The sequence below is a fragment of the Synchiropus splendidus genome, chromosome 11 (genome assembly GCF_027744825.2).
Source record: "Synchiropus splendidus isolate RoL2022-P1 chromosome 11, RoL_Sspl_1.0, whole genome shotgun sequence".
In the NCBI taxonomy this organism is placed as follows: Eukaryota; Metazoa; Chordata; class Actinopteri; order Syngnathiformes; family Callionymidae; genus Synchiropus; species Synchiropus splendidus.
The window spans coordinates 12,192,980-12,212,330 of record NC_071344.1 but is presented as its reverse complement, the minus strand read 5'-3'; the positions used below and the strand labels follow the sequence as shown (position 1 = coordinate 12,212,330).

The following is a 19,351-nucleotide window of genomic DNA, read 5'->3' as shown; positions in this document are numbered from 1 at the left end:
TGCCATGGTCAGTGGGGAACCCACCAACTAGGAAAGTGTTTTGGAATAAAGTGCTGACAAGAAAAAATAAAATAAAATAAAATAAACAACATGTATGACTGGAGGCTTACAGGATGTATGAAAGAGAAAAAAAAAAAAAAAAAAAAAAATATATATATATATATATATATATATATATATATATATATATATATATATATATATATATATATATATATATATATATATATATATATATATATATAACCTCAGACCAGTATCACTATGACCTCAATTCTCAAAAATACTAGAAAGAGTACCTCAAGGCTCATATCTGGGATTGTTCGTGCTATATATTAAAGGTATTTACGAGGAGTCAAAACAAATGATCCAGGTATTGTTTGTGGACAGCACACGTCGAAAAGAAAATAATTGAGAACATAGAAATGGACATAAAGAACATTAAAAACTGGCTCGAAATAAATAGTCTCGCCTTAAATGCAGAAAAAAACTAAATTTATAGCCTTTTCTCGTCAAAATGCGGATGGGAACTTGGTTCGCCAATGTTGCAGCAAACATTGGACAACGCTTTAAGTGACTTATTTATTGACCAATGAGATATCGAGTATAAGGCGGGTCGATGTTTCCTGGCCAATCAGGGCTGACCAATCAGGAAGCAATATGATAGCTGGGACGCGAATTGTGTTTGAAGAAGTCTAGTCGCATTTTCTGTTTTCTCACTCAAAGATTGGTGTTTTTCTGTCCAAAATGAAAGCGTGCCTCGACCCTCAGTGTCTCCTTTTAACCCTTGCGTGTTATGCACTTGCCGCTGAGGCCAACAAAGGTTTGTCCGAGACAGAAACTCAATTAAATTTCCTCTAAATTGAATCATGAAGCACGAGCGCCGCTTTGACAAGTTGTGATGATGAGGCCGGTAACTTAATATATTTGCTGTGTCTAACTTGGTTACAGAGTCGAGCAAGTTCTCTCGGGGTAGTTTTTATTGTAATTCCATTATGTTTGTAAGCAGGTTTGCGTGCGCGTGCGTGTGACCTCTTCGTCAAGTATTTAATGTCATGGAGTTAGAACAAGCGAGAAAAGGTGAGAGACTTCATTGAGCATCTTTTGACACTGTTTCAGCCAAGAGAAATGTCCTCTTCATCATGGCCGACGACCTCCGTCCGTCTCTGGGCTGTTATGGAGACACAATTGTGAAATCCCCTAACATCGACCAGCTGGCATCCAAGAGTAAAGTCTTCCTCAACGCATACGCACAGGTCGGCCTCACTTGTGAAGTTGTCCTTTAATTCTCCTTACAATCTCTCCTGTTGCCATCAGCAAGCTGTGTGTGCTCCCAGTCGCACTTCCATGTTAACCAGTCGCCGCCCAGATACAACCAGGCTCTATGACTTTAAGTCTTACTGGAGAATCCATTCTGGAAACTACACCACATTGCCACAGTACTTTAAGTCCAGAGGGTACATCACCATGTCTGTGGGCAAAGTATTTCACCCAGGTACAGAGATGCATATAGATGTAGTATTTGAAGATGAATTAGATGAATATTTGAAGGTTTGTAATGACTTGTCCTGTACTTGTGTTTAAAGGCATTGCTTCCAACCACACGGATGACTACCCATTAAGCTGGTCCATTCCTGCCTACCATCCGGCCTCTTTCAGGTTTGAGAAAGAAAAGGTACAGCTTGAAATTGCATTAGTAAATATATTCACACATGGTGAATAAGTCTGATGAAACATTCAATTACGATTTATTATGTTGATTTCATTCAAATTGTCTTCTCTCTTTGATTTATTCAGTACAGTGTTGCCTCGGTTTTCGAACTTCTCGGAATTCAAACAAATCGGAGTTCCAAAAAAATTTTGAGATTTTTTTCTTTCTGATTTTGAACGAAAATCCAGAACTCGAACGCCCCCGAAAAAAGCCACAAAAAACATAACGTGCGCAGACCGATCAGCTGACTCATGACACGCTTTGTTATTGTGTATAACGCAGCCTCTGTATGACGTGCCCCTACATTTACTGACTGTTTTTTCTTCATATTGAGGTGTAAAACCTTTCCTGTCTCCACACTGGACCGTGGTAGAGTGTCACAGGGGAGGTGCTCTCCACACCTCCGAGGCTGGACCACTCCAGGGTTTGATGTCCTGTTGTGGGCTGGAGCTGGGACAGGGATGAGGCGAGTCTGGGACAGAGCGTGACTTGGTTTATGACTTTGTCACAGCCAAACTGCTCAGAAGCGCACATTCAGAGCTGGACACGCACCGGGCACCTCTTCACTTCTGGAGAGACGTCACTCACTCGGCAACCCCTCCCACATGCAGCGGCCACACACATAGAGGAACAGCCACCTGCAGCAGACACTCTACATTCACTCCTACAAAAGACTATTTTAAGGCTTGGAACGCATGATTTCTTTTTCCATTCATTGTAATGGGAAAAATCAATTCAGATTTCAAACAATTTGCTTCTCGAACGGCCGGAATAGATGGAACTGAGAACCAAGGTACCACAGTAGTTACTTTTACTTTCCAGGGTATTATTATTTTTTAACTTTAGTGCGTGAACTTGATGGAACGGGTCCATGTGACCACACTCTCCAGTATTAGTACACTCATGTCTGTTAGAGAGCAAAATAGATCTAACTAAAACCTGTCTTGTCACAAACCATCTGAGAACGTACTTTTTGTGCAGATGTGTAAAGGACCAGACGGCCAGCTCCATGCCAACCTGTTGTGCGCAGTGAATGTGGCGGAGCAGCCTGGAGGAACACTTCCTGACATGGAGAGTGCCGATGAGGCTGTGAGGTTGTTGAAGAAGCAGGCCAAAAGCAGCCAGCCTTTTTTCCTGGCAGTGGGTTTCCACAAACCACACATACCCTTCAGAATACCTGAGGTATTGCAACACCTACGCAAGACAGATGTCCAGCTAGAATTTGTTTTTCTTCATGTTTTCATGCAATGCAATAATAGAAATTTGGTCATGGTTACAACTGCGGGACCAATGAAAACTAAAATTGTGCCTGATGCAGCATTAATTTTAACCAGCGAATGTCAACTTCAAACTCAACCATATCGGACTCCCTCTCCCTCATTGCCCACTGACCCAACCCAAAATGCATTTTGTATTGACGTTGACATTGCATTGTCTGGTGTTTGATGCAAACAAAGCTCTTTATGTCTTTCTGAATTGAATATAATTTTCTAATGATGCCTTGAGGAACGGCTTCTCTGGCGGCATTAGTGATTTTACCAATGTAGACCCCAGCAGAGTGGGCTAGTCCGGCCCAACTCTTCTCCCCCATCCTCACCTCCGTCTGAGAATACTTGCAGTAAAGTCATGGTTATTTAAACCATCATGTCATGCATTTTAGGGCACGTTTTATGGCCTGTATGCTTGTGGGTGGTGATTAAATGAAATATGATTTTTCTTAAGTTTCATGCAACTTCCCACTGACTGAAGCACAACTTAGTGTCTGATCAGTCACAAGAAACAACCTGTGGTCCGGGTTGGAGAATGCCTTCTAAACTGGGTGGCTGAGAGAAACGATGTGTTTTTCCTGAACACAATTGGAAGGTTGTGTTTTATCAAGAGAAATAATTTAAAAGCCCCTGAAATGATCGGTGTGAGACCTTTTAAAAAAGTTGAGCCGCCATTGCAGCAAGACTTCACAGAAAATAAGATTGAAATTGTGACCAGGTTTTTGAACTCCTTTGAGTGAGTTTTGATCCTCACAGAAGAAGCAGTTAATGTAATGAGGAAACTCAAATGATAATAGTTCATGATTCACATCAACAGCTCTTTGCATTTTATGGATCTTTGTCATGTTAATTTGCCATTTCTTTGACAACAGGAGTACTTGCGCCTGTATCCGATTGAAAAAATGACCCTGCCCGTCGACCACGATGTTCCTGGAAGGCTGCCCCCTGTGGCCTACAACCCATGGACAGATGTCAGAAAAAGGGATGATGTCCAAAAACTCAACATCAGTTTCCCATATGGACCAATTCCCAAAGACTTTCAAGTATAACCATCGCACTTGTTCACCCTGCCAATACTGACCAATAAAATAATACTGACCTTGTCTGTGTTCCAGCTGCGCATCCGTCAGCACTACTTTGCTGCTGTCTCCTACATGGATGCCCAGGTGGGTCGACTGCTCAGCGCACTGGATGATTTAAGCCTTACAGAGAGCACTCTAGTTGTGTTCACATCAGACCATGGTGAGTATTATTCATGCTCCTGTGTCACATTTTCTGAGATGATGGTTCACAGCAGGTTGGCTGCTGTTTTGCAAGACAACCTCACTTGAATTTATCGACACACATTGATAAGTTTTGGTGACTTGGATTGGGATGCGTTTTAAGTCCACTGACTTGTATCATTTAAATTCAGAGACTGGGATTTTGGGAGCTGCTGAGACGCTTCTTCTGTGGAAGTGCAGTCGGCATTTTGAGAAGTACCACTAGATGGCAATGTTGTTGCGTGAAATATGCGGCGACTGTGACTGGCAGGCTCGTCTCCTTAGTTTGCTTCTAACAGTGTCCTAATGTGTTTTCGTAAACGATTTAAGAGTTGTGCTCAAATGTGTTGCTATATTTTGCAACAAATGTATTGCACCAGAGACAAAACTGGCCACTCCAGGTGCCAGAACAATAGACAATTCTAACGACTGAAATGTCCTTAGAAAGGAAAACAACCTGCAAAACTGACTCATCGGTTAAAAATGTTCAGTAAAATGACTAAATAAACGCCATGGAAACTAAACTAAGGCAAAACAGTGGTGCGTGCAATTGGTTGGTTCGGTCCTATGATTGGATCCTTTGATCTTCTTTGAAGACAAACTCCACTGAAGCCTCTGTTACGTCTGGTGGGAGTGTGGATCTTTTCACTGCATTTCTTCCCTCCCTGTCTTGGCAGGTTGGTCTCTGGGGGAACACGGAGAGTGGGCTAAGTACTCTAATTTCGATGTGTCCACACGAGTGCCCCTCATCTTCTATGTTCCTGGTGTCACTGCACCACGGAGCGATGGAGGATTTGGAGGTCCCACCTTTCGCTTTGTTGATGTCTTCAGTCAATCCAGACGTTACGTCCAGGGTGAGTTGCTCATCACACTTGAGGGCGAGGTTTACAAAATATTCACGTGATAAGATATGTTTTCCTTGCATTCTTCCAGCTAATCCAGTGGTCCGGAACATGGTGGAGCTGGTGGACGTTTTCCCAACTGTTGCACACCTGGCAGGGCTTGGATGTCCCCAGGCCTGTCCAGCGGTGTCTTTCCAGGTTCATTTATACTTTGCCTCCGTGAATCAAAGCTAAGTCGCTCTCAGGTTCGAGTGACGACAAGTTCAAACAACACTCTTGCGGTTTAGTCAGAAACACTCTGGGAAAAGAAGTGAAGTTCTACTGCCGACAAATGTGAATCACCTGTATTAACGCCATCCTTCCTGTGTCGGCTGCGATCAGGTGGAGCTGTGCACCGAAGGTGAAAGTCGTGCTCATGTGTTCCGGCACAAAGAGCGTGGAGAAAATGAAGAGGCCATCTCCTTCAGCCAGTACCCTCGGCCGGCTGACACTCCACAGGTAGGGCGGGAGGCTGTTTTGAAATGACTGGAACCGTCACAGCATCGTGGCCTGTTCCCACCAATGTTCCATGTCATAGAGATGTGATGGTTTTCTGTGACGGTGTCACACAATCCACTGGGATGGAAGCAGGATTGTTGTACTGTTGCTGAAGTTGTCATCAAAAGCCCCTCAAAAGTTGACTTTTTACCTGTATTACAGAACAGTTACTCTATATTGATGCTTCTCCCTTTAGTGACGCAGTTTACATTGTGGATTTACAACAGCCAAGAGCGACATATGATCCAAGGCAAGCGATTGCAGAGACAATCCGTACAGGCCAATATCAGGCCAAACCTGAAGGCACGAGGTGCATTGGTGGACAAATACATGACTTGACCATTTCAACTTGAAATGGCACCATGAATTATCCAGCTTGCTCATCTGAAGCTTCCTCTAAAGGTGCTGAAGCAGATTTGTGTTTAGTTCACGTGTTGCAATGTTTGCAATGTGGTGAAGTTCTGAGATCCCAACCTCTGGAAAAGTCCTGCTCATGATCGTTCATCGTTGGTATCTCCACTCACCATGGTTATGTACTTTGGGTTGTGACCAAAGATGAGTGTCAGTCCTAGTTTTCTTCCCACACCCTGCTTCAGAGATGAGGTGAAGAGGTTGGGCTTGTTGGAACGGAAACAAGCCCATTCATTGTTGGGCCTGGAGAGGGAGACTCGGGCGCCTGCACTTGCCAGAACAACTCAGTAAAGTCTTCTCCCATCCCCCGTTTCACGTCAAACATGGGTAGATGAACTCTGACCTTCCCGACCTCAAAGACATCCGCATCATGGGCTACTCCCTCCGCTCCTGGGACTACAGGTACACCTTATGGCTGGGCTTTGATCCCCAAACATTTCAGGTGAGAGCTTGTGGTGTTGTTGGCTGTCCGGGGGGGGAACTGCTGCTGAAACCAGATGCTGTCTTCAGGTGAATTTGACTGATGTCCACGCTGGAGAGTTGTACATGTTGGCCGACGACCCTGGAGAAGACAGGAACATCTATGAAGACTCTTTGCATGGTGTTCTGCTGAAGATGACCTCTCTATTCCCAGTAGGTTTGCTTATAATATAAGCCCTCCTGAAATGATGCACCATTGATACGTCGTCTTCACGTGTGGTTCTTTGCAGACAGTGAGCTTGCAGAAGAGAATGATGCTGCAGCTCCTCCGTCTCACGGCAGAGAGGCAAAACCCAAAATGATCACGAGTGATCCAAGGGTCGGGTGTTCGACGATGCTGCTAGGGAAGGAAGCTTCCCATGATCGTTCATACAGTAGGAGGCTGATGGGATGTTCTCTACTGTCCACAATGCTTCAGCCTGGATGGGCTGTTTAATGGGGAATATATCCCTTCTTTCTCCATGGAATCGGACCAAAGATTTGAGTGATGACCTGAGAACATGCTCATACCTCTTGAAATATGCAGTTGTCCCTGGATATTATTACTAATTTATTCATGAACTGAGATTTTTGCACTGTCTGGTTTGTATGTTTGGTAAATAAATGTTTTTGTATGTTGATCAAGTACTTGGGTCACAGTTGCTGGTGTTATTATGCATACGAGTCAGAGCAGTGGTACAGTGTGAGCGTAGGGTGAGCTGGAGCTTTGCATGAACCGACACAAGACTCGCAGAGTCACGGGGCACTGGACAGCCTCAAATGTGGAGCTGAATCATTGATTCACTTCTGGAGGGATGATCGATCAGTCCAGATCTTTCCTCCACCATTTGATGACTCGTCGACAGTGGAGTCACAGTCGTCACTGTTGCTCTACATTTTTACATTCAGCTCTGACTTCTTCATGAGGCTAAGTGATACTCATTGATTTGTGACCACACTTATCAGGGTGACTTTGACTCTAAGTTACTGCTCTACTTCAGAGTTCCCAACTAAGACGAGCGAAAACTTGACTTTGTATTTTTGTGTGAAAGAGATTTGAAAATATTTTGTCATTTCAAATACAAAACATCTGTGGTTGTACATTCAATGGAACACAAGAACTCGCCATCATTGTCTTAAGTTTTCATTTAATGCATGCAATGAAATCGTCACATCAGGCAGAAAAACATCAGCAAGTCATTGAGACGAAAAACCGTAACAAATGCAAACCCGACACATCACGTCTTCTCTTTACGCCAACAACTGTGTTGTCATAAACACCAGTAAAAAGCTTAAGGAAACACTTTGATTTTATGAAAAACAATCTCAGATTTATACCAATATGGTATGAAAGAGTCAGAACAATTCATTCTTAAATAAATAGAGAAATTCTCAGAGGACACAAAGAGGCACTTTAGTTTTCCCCCTCAACATTCATTCTCCTCAGACACGATCGGCTGCTTGTAAAAAAAAAAAAAAAAAGGTCATTAAATTTAGCTGCTGCTTGCACATGAAGCCCTATTTTGTCACCTGTACATCTACTTGTACCTTTTATTCTGGAATAAACTGTGCGAATCTCTGGGCAGCAGTCGGACAGGACATCCGACTGTTGACCAGGACTGACAGGCTGCAAGATTGACCAACAGCTTTGGTAACAGATCAAGAGTTTGACAGGCAAAGATCAAGACCAAAACTTTTCCAGGTGCAGACAGACATATCCAAGACCCATATTTATCAGGATGGAGAGCAAGGTGAAACTTACATAGGACTGCAGACTTTTAGAACAAGACAAGAACAGCGCCCTCTTTTCCAGAGGCCAGTCGGAGGTGCTCGCGGCCTAAATAGGAGGGAAGTTTCCTTAAAACAGTTGGTAAATTCCGAAAGAGTGTGACTTCTCATCACATGGAAGTCGAAGTTTATTACAACTCTCAGATGCCGTGAGCTAAAGTCTGAGTGCTGATGACTCTATGTTTTTGGAGCCTACATTTGGATATGACTCGTGTTATGAAGCTAGTTTGACTGATTTAGGCACGTCGAAGTATCATACACACACGTTCACTCTCACACTGGTGACCTTCACCCCCATCATCTCCAGGCTCCTTCACTTTGGACAAGAACAAATCAACAGCAAAAAGGACAGTTTTGAGTTATTGCACACAGCATTAATAACCGCCAGGTCTGATGACACCGATAGACAATCAGCTGTACAGGTTCACGCACAACACAACAAAAGTGCAACATGTCTGGCCAGAGAGTTTGTGTGACAATGCGTCCTCACAAACGCACTTTTCTTCTGGTATAAGTGAGTTGCTCCTCTGTGAATCACGTTCACTCTCCGGTTAGCTAATCTTCAGTGTACCACGTAGGATCGGCTGAGTCATCCGTCCTCTCTAGTGGAGGTGAGCCTCTGATCGCAGCCAGTGAAGTCCCTGTCTCACGTAGCGGACCAGCTGAGTCATGGTTCCCTGCTGACTCAGCGGCTCCATGACAGAGTCCAGCTCCTGGAAGAAGTCTGCAGAGAGAGAGGGATAAGAAGAATGAAGGCTGTGCATGGGTTCTGTCACTGTCGCATTCAGGGCCACCTGGTAAAACAGGCCTGACCAAAACATTGTTGGCTTCAACTGCACCGACATGTTAAACTTTGAGGTCACTATACAAGTAACATGCACTTGATGTATCATGTGCATATACTATTTATTTGTGATGTGTTTTCTGTGTGGACCCTTTGGTGCGTGTACCGAATTATTTGGCAGAGAGTGTATGAACAACGCACCAAGAAACGCTCCAATAACGTAAGTGATAACGTAGCTGAAGACGGTCGGAGCCTGGAACTGGCCGTGACCGGTTCAGGAAGTGGATCAAGCAGTTCAATTCCAGCACGAAACGCTATGGAGGTTTTGTGACATTTTGTGAGCATCTGTGTATAGATAGTTTCCCCCGGTTTGGGAACACTTGGATCTTATCTCTGCCAACAAGTACGATGTGTGACAGATATGGCAGGGGAAATTCTGTCAAAGAAAAGAAGCAGGCTCACTCCAAAAACAGATGAAAAAATATCTATTTTTGAATAAAAATAATTGAAATTAAATTTTGCCGTGTGTGTGTACATCTTATCCATGTCTTCGCAAACATCTATGTCTTATATTTTTGATGACATGAGTGCAAACCTACTGAACGCGTTGGGCAACAAAAGGTCACACTTGCAGAATCTTATATTTAATGTCCACTTGGTTCGCAAATGAACCTTGTTGAAGAGTCGACTCATGAGTCGAACCGATTCCTTTAAATGCCTCAGTACTTCAAGAAGCTTCATCTCACCATCACCACTATTTATCATGTTATGTTTTTTTTTTTAATGGTGAAAATGAGACGTGACATGTGCACCAGTCATCCTGCGGTTAATGTGAAACCTGTGAGATGAGTTATGGGGCTTCATGAAACAGGGTCCTCATTCTCTTCCCACTATATATATATGTGTTCTAAAATCTTTTTAGGGATTTTAAGGACCAATTTATTCAAACCCCACATCATTTAAAAGCCAACAGCGCCACATACAGAGCTCTGTTTCAAGAAACCTCACCAGTCCACCACTGCTTCATAGTGATGATGGTGGCAGAGCTGAAGACCGAATGAAGTCTTCATGTTTTATGATGTGGCTGACAGCAGACTAATGCACCTTGACAGTTGGAGGAGAGCCTGTTGGCAGTCTCCCAGTGGTCATAGCTGCGCAGGATGTTGTTGGTGATGTTGACATGACTGGCTGCCATGTGGTGGATCCTCTGAGGAATCGCGACGCTTCCAGATGAACCCTGGACTCCTCCACTGCCTCCACTCACTGAACTCACTCCAGTGCTGGAAGCTGAGGGGCTCAGAGAGAGAGGCGACGGGGTCCTGGTCACCCTGAGAGACACGGAGCAACCAAAGTCATATTTTCTTTGCAAACATACAGAAGTTCGAAGCACTGAAACACAGAACATTTGCAGTGAGCTACAGTGAAGGGCTGGCAGTCTTTGTTGCTGCCAATAACAGTGTATTAGCGGCAGCAGTCCCACAAGCACTAACTACCATGATCCTCAATATCACTGTGAAACAGAAAGGTCAAGCTCTGGTCAGTTGCGCTCTGGCATCCTTTTAACAAGCTGCTGTTGGCTGTCTATAACCGTGTGCCACTTCCAGAGTACTTGTTGTCCTGCTGAGTCTTCTCACTTGGGCTCATACATACATACATTCTAAATGCATTCCATGATCATAATATATGGATATACATAATATATAATACTCCACAGTATACTACTTCATGATTCTGTGTGTATGGCAGCGGTGGCAGCATGGAGGTTGCAGGTTTGAATCCAGGTTTGGACAGAGTCTGGGCCTTGTGATGGGCTCATAACCTGTCCAGGGTGTCCCCCACCTGTCACCCCTGGTAGCTGGGACCCATCCCACCTGCTTGAGACCATTTACACTGTTATGAATGGGTGATTTCCACTGCTGAGCATAGGCCGTTCCCGACTGCACAATAGGAGCTGAAAGTCATGTGTTCACTGAGGGACGACAACATAGCAAAGACAGAACTTCACTCACAGTTTTAGTTTTTTGAGACATTACATCGATAACACGTTCAAGTCTGAACAGAAGTGCCACTCTAATAAACATCCAAGCCTGGCTTCGTAATTCAGTGTCCTGATTTTCATGGCCCTAGGTGGCGCTGTTTGTTTCAAAATGACGCGGGGATTCGTGGGAATGTTTGCTCTTATCAAAAGATTTTAGAGCATGGTGCCATCTTGGGGGCTCCGAAGATGAAGGCACAGGCTCATGAAGTGTTACAAGTCCATCACTACTGACACTACGCAGAATTACCAGGTTGACCTGCTCATCCCGTAATTTGACTGGACTGTAGAGGGAGCTATCATGAAACTGCGCTCACTTTCTGATCATTTTAAACCGGGAGCGACACCTACTGAGCTCTGAACATCGGGACACTGTTTCACGAAGCCTCATCAGCCCAACTCAACAGTCACACACCAAAAGTCTACTTGACAACACATGTACAGAAACCCACTGAGCTGCATGACAGATGATGGTAAACTTTGCTACGAATTCATATTCATAACAGTATGTCTAACCGCCCTCAAAACATACAGAGAATGATACATATGATAAAACATGTCCACTCAAAAGCTGTCGGCTTCACTTGTATACAGATTGTTTTGCGGTCGTCATGAAGGACAGGATACAAATTTTATTAAGAGCCTCTGTTCCACAACTTCAGTAGGTCACGTAGGCGAAACGTTGTTAAACTTGAGGCACATAAAAAAAGGTGTATCCAATGCCCACTTGTTGAGTCGACCAGATAGCTTTCTGCCCCGGAGCGATCGGAGCTTCAGTTGGACCAGGTTTGTTCTCAGAGGAGCTCCACAAATATCATCCATGACGTACCGCAGGGACTTTCTGAAGACTCCAGAGGAGGTAAATATTTCATTCTAGAACGTATCCAGGGGCAGAGAATGTGGACGTGAGCTGACGAAAATGTGAAAAAAAATGTTTGGAGTCTCTCTGCTCTTCGGTCAGCTGGAGGTCCTCACACTGAAGTCCAGGCTGATGGGGTATGACATAGACTGTTTAAGGGCCACACGGACACGTACGTGTCGCAAGCTTTGGTTGTGCAGCGTCAGAGCTGACCAAAGTGCTTAGCTTCAACCCCTCGCCTCTCCTCGCCCCCCTCCATCTATCATCACTCTGCCTCTTGCCCAGCAGCGCTCCACTCTTCTCCCGCTCACAGTGAAAACAAATCAATCCTTCCACTGGCTTCCTGGAGGGTTTGTTAGAGCGAGAGGCTGCCGCGCGCACACACACACGCACACACACACACACACACAGGCAACCAGGCTGCAGAGCTCCACTAAATCATAAATTCACAATTATCTCTGTGTGTCTGTGTGCGTGTGCAGGCGTGTACTCACTTCCCATTGGTCCTCCAGGGAGAAGGCTCTTGATGGGAACTCTTGGCAGAATTCTAGAGTGAAACAAATTCAAAAGAAGCAGCTGCGTTATTAGACACAGTTAATAAGTACGGCAGACTCATGAATGTTTCTGAGTCATTAAGGAATTACTCAATAAAAGATAATGGACGCTGGAGTGTGGCAGCGCGCCACCATCTTCACCACAACAACCTTCACTAATAACAATTCAATGTATTTTGAATCACTGCATGAATCCACAAGACATTTGGATTCCTTCTTTCATAATTCATCAACTACAAACACATGTAAAGTGTGGATTAATTTTAAAGCTTTCTGTCATATTCCTTTGCCGTTCGGGAGTCTTATCACTCCACCTGCTCTGCTCTCCACCTGTCTGGGGATTACTTGCTTCACCCGCACGTTTTTCTTTTTCTTTCCTCCAGAGTGAAGCCCACTAGAACCCAACCTGATCTCAATGAGGAATGAAGAGCTAATAGTTAAGTTTAAATGGAGGACCAGCAGCGAGTAAATGGAATGCACACATATGTCATGAATTAGTAAATGTGTTTCATGTACTAGACAACATATAATTACTACTGGTGGGATTCGATTGAAAAAGTGAATCTAATTATTAAAAGAATTTGTCATGAATTAATCTCAATTACTTGCGGTTTAATGGTATAAGAATATTTGCCACAAGAAGCCACATTTTTCAATTTGAATGAATTTGGTATATGAATCAAATGATGGAGCCATATATACATTTAAACAACAATATATTGTTTATTCTGCAACAGTTTGACTTTAGCACAATAAATCATGATGGTGGCTATATTCAAGTTTTTATATCACCTTATTTAAACTAATGCTCTTTTAATGTCTTGAAAATATTTGTATAAGAATTTCAATGTTGTAAGAATTCCAAGTCCATTCAGAGAAGTGAAAACCCTGAACATTGTGTAGTGAAAAACATCCCTGAACAAAAGCAAACAGATGCTTTTGTTTGCTTTTGTTCAGGGATTCCTCCATGTTTGTTGTTGTTGTTATCATCCTAGCTGCCACGTGTCTTGTGCAGCAGTGTGAACAGTGGAGCAGGAGCTCCTGCACTTACAAAGGTAAGTCCCTGTTGTCTGGAGAGCAAACTGTTCAATTGAATGAAATTAAATTAAAATGATTAAATGTGATTAAAATATTTTAATGTTGTGTGTAATGTGTCAGTTAATCTCAGTAGAGCTGAGTTAACTCGCGATTAATGGTAAATTAATCACACACTTCACATCTCTTCTAAACGTTACTCGAAGTCCTAATGTTCTTGGTAGCATCTGACATGTTGGGTTGTTGGACTAGAAGTTTGATGAAGCCTCAGCAGCCCAGGCAACACTCTTAGCCTTCATAGCCAGTACGAAAGAGGATTATGGCCAGTGAAGAAAAAAAAGAATTGGCAGAATTCTTCTCACTTTAAAGTCAGAATTCTGAGATTAAAGTCAGAATTCTGAGATTAAAGTCAGATTTTTTTTTCGTCACTGGCCCTAATCCTCTTCCATAAAGCCAGTACAGGCACAATAGCACAACATTTTTTTTCAGTCCAACAAATCCTATTGTCTATTTGTATTGCTCAATATTATAGTTTCCGCTTTACCAGATTTTAAGAGACGATGAGACCGAGCATTATGAGCATGTGCATCATCAATTATTGTGTCATTGAAAACATCACAGATGAACATAAAGATGTGTCTCTGTGGACCGCCACGTGACAGTGTCGACTCCCATCTCTTCTAACAGATTTCATTCAGTGTTTTGTCACACTTAAGCACACACACACACAGGCACAGGCAGCGCCCCCTTCCCCTGCAGATGAAACGGAATCCCATCAGCCGAAATGACACAGTGTGATAATAACATCCTCTGTAATTAAACTAATCATAATGAATCAAAACAAACACATTAAAGCAAAAATAATCCACAGGCATGATTGATGGAGCTAATGAACGCGTCTGATTCAAAGAGAAACTCTAAACATTCTCGTAATGTCATGCAAAATTGATGCAACCCCTCTGAAAACCAAGTGCATTTGGAGGATTTGAATTAGCAATTTGCTTTGTTTTTCAAGCCGTGGAGGGAGAAGATTGGAGAGGTGGGAAGTTCAATCTGTGTGTTACCTTGAAGTAGTCCATGAGAGACCGCGAGTACTTGACAGCGTGATCTTTCTTCAGATGGAACATCCTCAGGTACAGCAGAGACAGACAGCGGTTACTATGGAGACAAAAGCATCAACAGGCAGATGAATCCACAGAACAAATTCCCTTCAAAGCTGCTGGCATCAATATGTTCCTCATGTCCTCCACGGACATAAGATGCGCCTGGACTTCCACGATGAGGAGGAACTTGTAGTGTGTAACAACAGCTTCATGGGTCTCATCTGTCGGAGGCCGCAACAGCGAACACAGGAGCTCAGAGTTGACCATCTGAGGAGCATGCAATCACCCAGTCACAGCTTCTCCCGCTGTTGCCTTTCTTACATGAACAGCAGTCGAGGAAATACGCCTCACAGGTCAAATACCTATCAGACTAGATGTCTGGCTTCCCTGGGTGACGCTTTCCTTTTTCAGGTCCCAAGAAATTACCTCTGTAAGAGTTGCTCCAATGTAAATGAATCTGAAATGAAAACAAAACCGACTGGTGTTTTCTTTCTGCATTCTTTTCGATTCAAGAACTCCAAACCATGTGACGGCACGCTGCCGACTAAGACGCTGATTCGAGAAGAGTTGTGTTTCTGTGGAGATGTTGTCTCCCTTCCTCAGTTAACCCTTCCAGCACCACAGCTGTAAAATTGCGGCAAGCAACATTGCCACATTTCAACAGGCCGGTGTTTTTCTTCCAGGATGTCACGATTGGTGACATGCTTTTGGGGCTTCATGAAACTGTGGCCTCATTTTCAGGGCCCAGTAGAAGGCACGCTCGGCTCTCATGGATGTAAAGAAACCTTAAAACCAAAAACGCCACCGGCTAGCCTCTGAAAAACATCACATGCTAAATCACTGCTCATACATCGGCAGCCCAAATGAAATGGGTAAAACAAAGCCTATTTATTATATTTAAAGCTCAATTACTCCTTCATGGATGAACATCATTCTGTCATCTTTCAAGTATATATTAATGCTTCATTTCATTCAATACTGCAGATTGCTCTCACATACCAAATCAGACATGCACCCCAATTGACGCAAGTTTTCTTCTGATAACTATTCTGAACTCGGACCATGAACTGGTAGTAATGTAGTGAAATAGGTGAATGAAGCGTTGAGAAAACATAGTTTGATTTAACGTCTGCAGCCAAGTAGTACAGTTCTCGACCACAATCCGTTCCAGACGGCCGTTCGAGAAGCGAATTGTTTGAAATCTGAATCAATTTTTCCCATTACAATGAATGGAAAAAGAAATAATGTGTTCCAAGCCTTAAAATAGTCTTTTGTAGGAGTGAATGTAGAGTGTCTGCTGCAGGTGCGCTGTTCCTCTATGTGTGTGGCCGCTGCATGTGGGAGGGGTTGCCGAGTGAGTGAGGTCTCTCCAGAAGTGAAGAGGTGCCCGGTGCGTGTCCAGCTCTGAATGTGCGCTTCTGTGCAGTTTGGCTGTGACAAAGTCATAAACCAAGTCACGCTCTGTCCCAGACTCGCCTCATCCCTGTCCCAGCTCTATATATAAGTCCTTCTAATAAATATTAAAAATAATACAATTAATTCTATCGCTTGATATGAATGTGTTTTTTATTTTTTTTTTATAATGATAAAGACGTCATTGCTGCGCTCCAGTGGTAAACAAAACAATGAGGCTGATGGCGAATGGTGAAGTGGAAGCAGAGAGAGAAACGTTGAAACCATCACTGCAGTCTACTGTTTGGAAATGTTTTGGCTTTTACAAAAGATGCTCCATAGGTCACCGCTGCGGCTTGTAGCATTTGCACAGGTGAAGTACGACACAACAGCAACACGTCACATCTCCCCAACAGACAAGACTCCTCCAGCAGCGTCACTGCTGTGAATGTTAGTGCAACGTTGTTGCTTCATTAAAACGTGTCTAGTAGAAGGTTCAACCCCCGCAGAAGAACGGTTGCTCTTCATTTTGATCTTGAATTGTATCTTTACCGTTGAATAGAAAGATTTAAGCACAGGCTAAACCAGATGTCGAACCTCAAATGCAGTTTTTCTTTTTGAATGTGGAAATATTACAGTACGAATTAAAATAGCAACATTTTTTCAGGTTAAATGCTTATTTTTTATATGAGTATAGCAGAGGTTAACATGCTATTAACAGGTGTTATTTTTTGTCAAATAAAATGTGGGTGTATTTTCCATTAATTGTTGACATGTTTGTATTCAGAATGGATTTATACGTGATTCCAGGGATGTAGGAAAACTTCTTGTGCACTAGTCTAGTATCCAGGTTGTTACTTCACTGTTACACGGGTTACAGTCTTTGGCTGAAAAGCAACTGGCTTGATTTAAGTCACTGAATCATTTCAAATAGAATTGCTGTGAACCAGTATCACCCTTGAATCGCAGGGGCAACCTCAAACCATAATCCTCATCGAATCATTGTTAAAATGTATTGTTACACATCATCATGACAAGAGGAAGCGCCACAAAGTTCTGGAAAAGCCACATTCCATGCGCCCCGCACATGAGTGCACATCATCCCAGGTGGAAACAGCTATATTTTAAACAAGGTTGGCCAACACTTTTCACTTCGCAGCAGGCTGACACACACCTCTCACAGGTGTATTGTGGAGAGAACATTCACCTTCTCCATCAACACCTGGCACAGGGACTGTGCTGCTGACAGGCAGGCGCTTCAGGAGGCAAGTGAAAACCATAACAAAGACCACCCGCAGCAGCGTTCCTTCCATCGTAAACAAGAACACCAGCAGGTGCAGCACCAGTGGCTGTGCGAATCGCAGATGCAACACGCCATGGAAACAGCGCAGACAAAAGAGGCAACCCAGCGAGCATCGTGGAGGGCCCGACTCATCCTGCCCAGGGGCTGTTTTACCTCGCACCCTCCGGGAAGAGGCTGTGCACTCTTCACAAAAGGACAGCAAGGAACCCGCACAGTTTCAGGCCACAGGCTTGAAGCGCGTTCAACGGCTTGCTGCCTCACAAGCTACTCAGCCTCCTCATTCAAGCACGGAGCCATTTATTTGATCTGGGATGTGCTGAGTGTTGGTGGCACACAAATGATGAAGCCTCAGCAGCCCCATCACTAGAGACGGCAGGGCCACAACGTACTCACACCTATATCTGGTCACTTCTTTACATAGATATTTCGTATATAGAGATATGAAGTGAACCAGCACAGATCTGATCTGATGAATCCTGCCCTTTTATCTAAAGCACCCACGAAGCTTTCTGCTGCTAAACAGCACCATGTGCCACAAACACAGATGCTCTCAGCGGGAGCTGCTCTCAACAGTTTCAGTGGTCTGTTGGATCAGAGTCATAACCTGACACACTCAACACCAGGGGTGTCAAACTCTACCATGCCAGAGGCCAAAGTCTGTAGTCCAAGTCGTGGGCCAAGCAACACACATTACAGTCAAACCCTAGCATGAGACAGGAAATAAGAGTCTAAACAGAATGCAATGTGCATCATACTTTCAAATATCTCAGGCAAATTTCAGCATAAAGAGTTTGGCGTCAACCTTCCACCTCATGACACAGGAGGCACTTACAATACAATGACTCATGCGAAATGGATCTGTGCTTTTCTTTTCCTCAACAGTACAACAAGTTCATCGTTGTATTGATCATTCGCCGAAATTCACTTTGAACACCACGGAGAAAGACCTACCACAGAACTGCAAGTTTCTTCTCAGCAACAGTTGCTGAATGGCTGGTGAAGTTCTTTAACCTCATGGCGTACCTGCAGACAAGAAGAAAAAAAAATCACGTCTATAAAACCTTTTACTGCCTCAGTAGAGAGAATTCACTGATTATTGTTTGCCGTATTTTGTCCTGTTTATATACCCATTTGGGGCAGAAGTGAAAAAAGAATGGTCATGCATTTGAAATCATACTATTGAAGTACACATTCCCTCTTTACATATGAATTTAAATTCAATAACAAGAGGGTATTTTTAGTGTAGAACCTTTCTCATCCGCTACAATGCAGTTTGTCATTCAAATTTTCAATTGTGACCCTTTGGGTTTCCTTTCTCATGAGCAAGGTTATAATAGTTATATATCAATTTTCGTTTTTATTTAGTTTTGAATTTTTGTCCTTCAAATTCAGTTAGTTTTAATCAGTTTTTAGAGTTTAGTTTTTTATTAGTTTTACTATTGTTGTTGCTGTTACTATTGTTGTTGTTACTATTGTTTTAGCTTGTTTTGGAACAAGGTTGTCGATATGTCTGGAAAAGGATGAAATATGTCATAAAAATAGTCAGTATAGCAAGTAATAAAAACTCAACAAAAGACAACATGTAAAAAAATGCATTAAGATTGGAAAGATGACGATTTCGCCCAACTACTGACATCATGGACTTGACATGCCGCACCTGGCCGACAGCTGTCATGATTTTAAATAACCTCAAAATGCTTTATTTTATGATATATATTTATGAAATAAATAAAGATGCAAATTTTGCTATAATTTTAGTTAGTTTTGATTCATTTTGTAAACACACAATGCTATTTCAGTGAGTTATCGTTTCATGAAAACCTTTTGTTTATATTTTTATTTCAGAAAATGAAAATGATTTACAATTCTAGTTTTCATTTTTTTGTTAGTTTCCGTAAACTATAGTAACCTTGCTCATGAGCGGGCTTTTAAACTGTAACCCAGTGTTTCACAATAAGATCACAGGAGTAAACCCAATGCAACAGTTTTGGTTAAAAGACGTTATTCA

General features: G+C 43.0%; 2 protein-coding genes across 5 annotated transcripts in view; one reads left to right on the top strand and one right to left on the bottom strand.

Annotated features, from left to right (window-relative positions):
• The first annotated feature begins 668 nt into the window (after nucleotides 1-668).
• Nucleotides 669-7,211, top strand: ids (iduronate 2-sulfatase). 3 transcript variants are annotated; one of them, XM_053879086.1, is made up of 13 exons: nucleotides 669-823; nucleotides 1,120-1,256; nucleotides 1,318-1,495; nucleotides 1,587-1,675; nucleotides 2,693-2,893; nucleotides 3,852-4,022; nucleotides 4,095-4,221; nucleotides 4,919-5,095; nucleotides 5,175-5,281; nucleotides 5,465-5,581; nucleotides 6,363-6,473; nucleotides 6,542-6,664; nucleotides 6,742-7,209. In XM_053879086.1, the coding sequence occupies exons 1-13, from the start codon at nucleotides 748-750 to the stop codon at nucleotides 6,811-6,813; spliced, it is 1,686 nt and encodes a 561-aa protein (XP_053735061.1). In that variant the 5' UTR covers nucleotides 669-747; the 3' UTR covers nucleotides 6,814-7,209. The 3 variants fall into 3 exon arrangements, 2 of the variants coding, with proteins under 2 accessions (XP_053735061.1, XP_053735063.1); XR_008416095.1 differs by lacking the exon at nucleotides 6,742-7,209 and having other exon boundaries at nucleotides 5,817-6,473; nucleotides 6,542-6,588; XM_053879088.1 differs by lacking the exon at nucleotides 669-823 and having other exon boundaries at nucleotides 1,120-1,227; nucleotides 6,742-7,211.
• Nucleotides 7,212-7,631: 420 nt separating this feature from the next.
• Nucleotides 7,632-19,351, bottom strand: part of aff2 (AF4/FMR2 family, member 2) — a 104,575-nt gene continuing 92,855 nt past the window's right edge. For both annotated transcript variants that reach the window (XM_053879384.1, XM_053879385.1), the window contains exons 22-26: nucleotides 18,295-18,366; nucleotides 14,610-14,703; nucleotides 12,451-12,503; nucleotides 10,167-10,390; nucleotides 7,632-9,002 (exon numbers count right to left, since the gene is read on the bottom strand). In XM_053879384.1, the coding sequence (XP_053735359.1) occupies nucleotides 8,881-9,002; nucleotides 10,167-10,390; nucleotides 12,451-12,503; nucleotides 14,610-14,703; nucleotides 18,295-18,366 (565 nt within the window). In that variant the 3' untranslated portion in view covers nucleotides 7,632-8,880. The remainder of the gene's footprint in view (nucleotides 9,003-10,166; nucleotides 10,391-12,450; nucleotides 12,504-14,609; nucleotides 14,704-18,294; nucleotides 18,367-19,351) is intronic.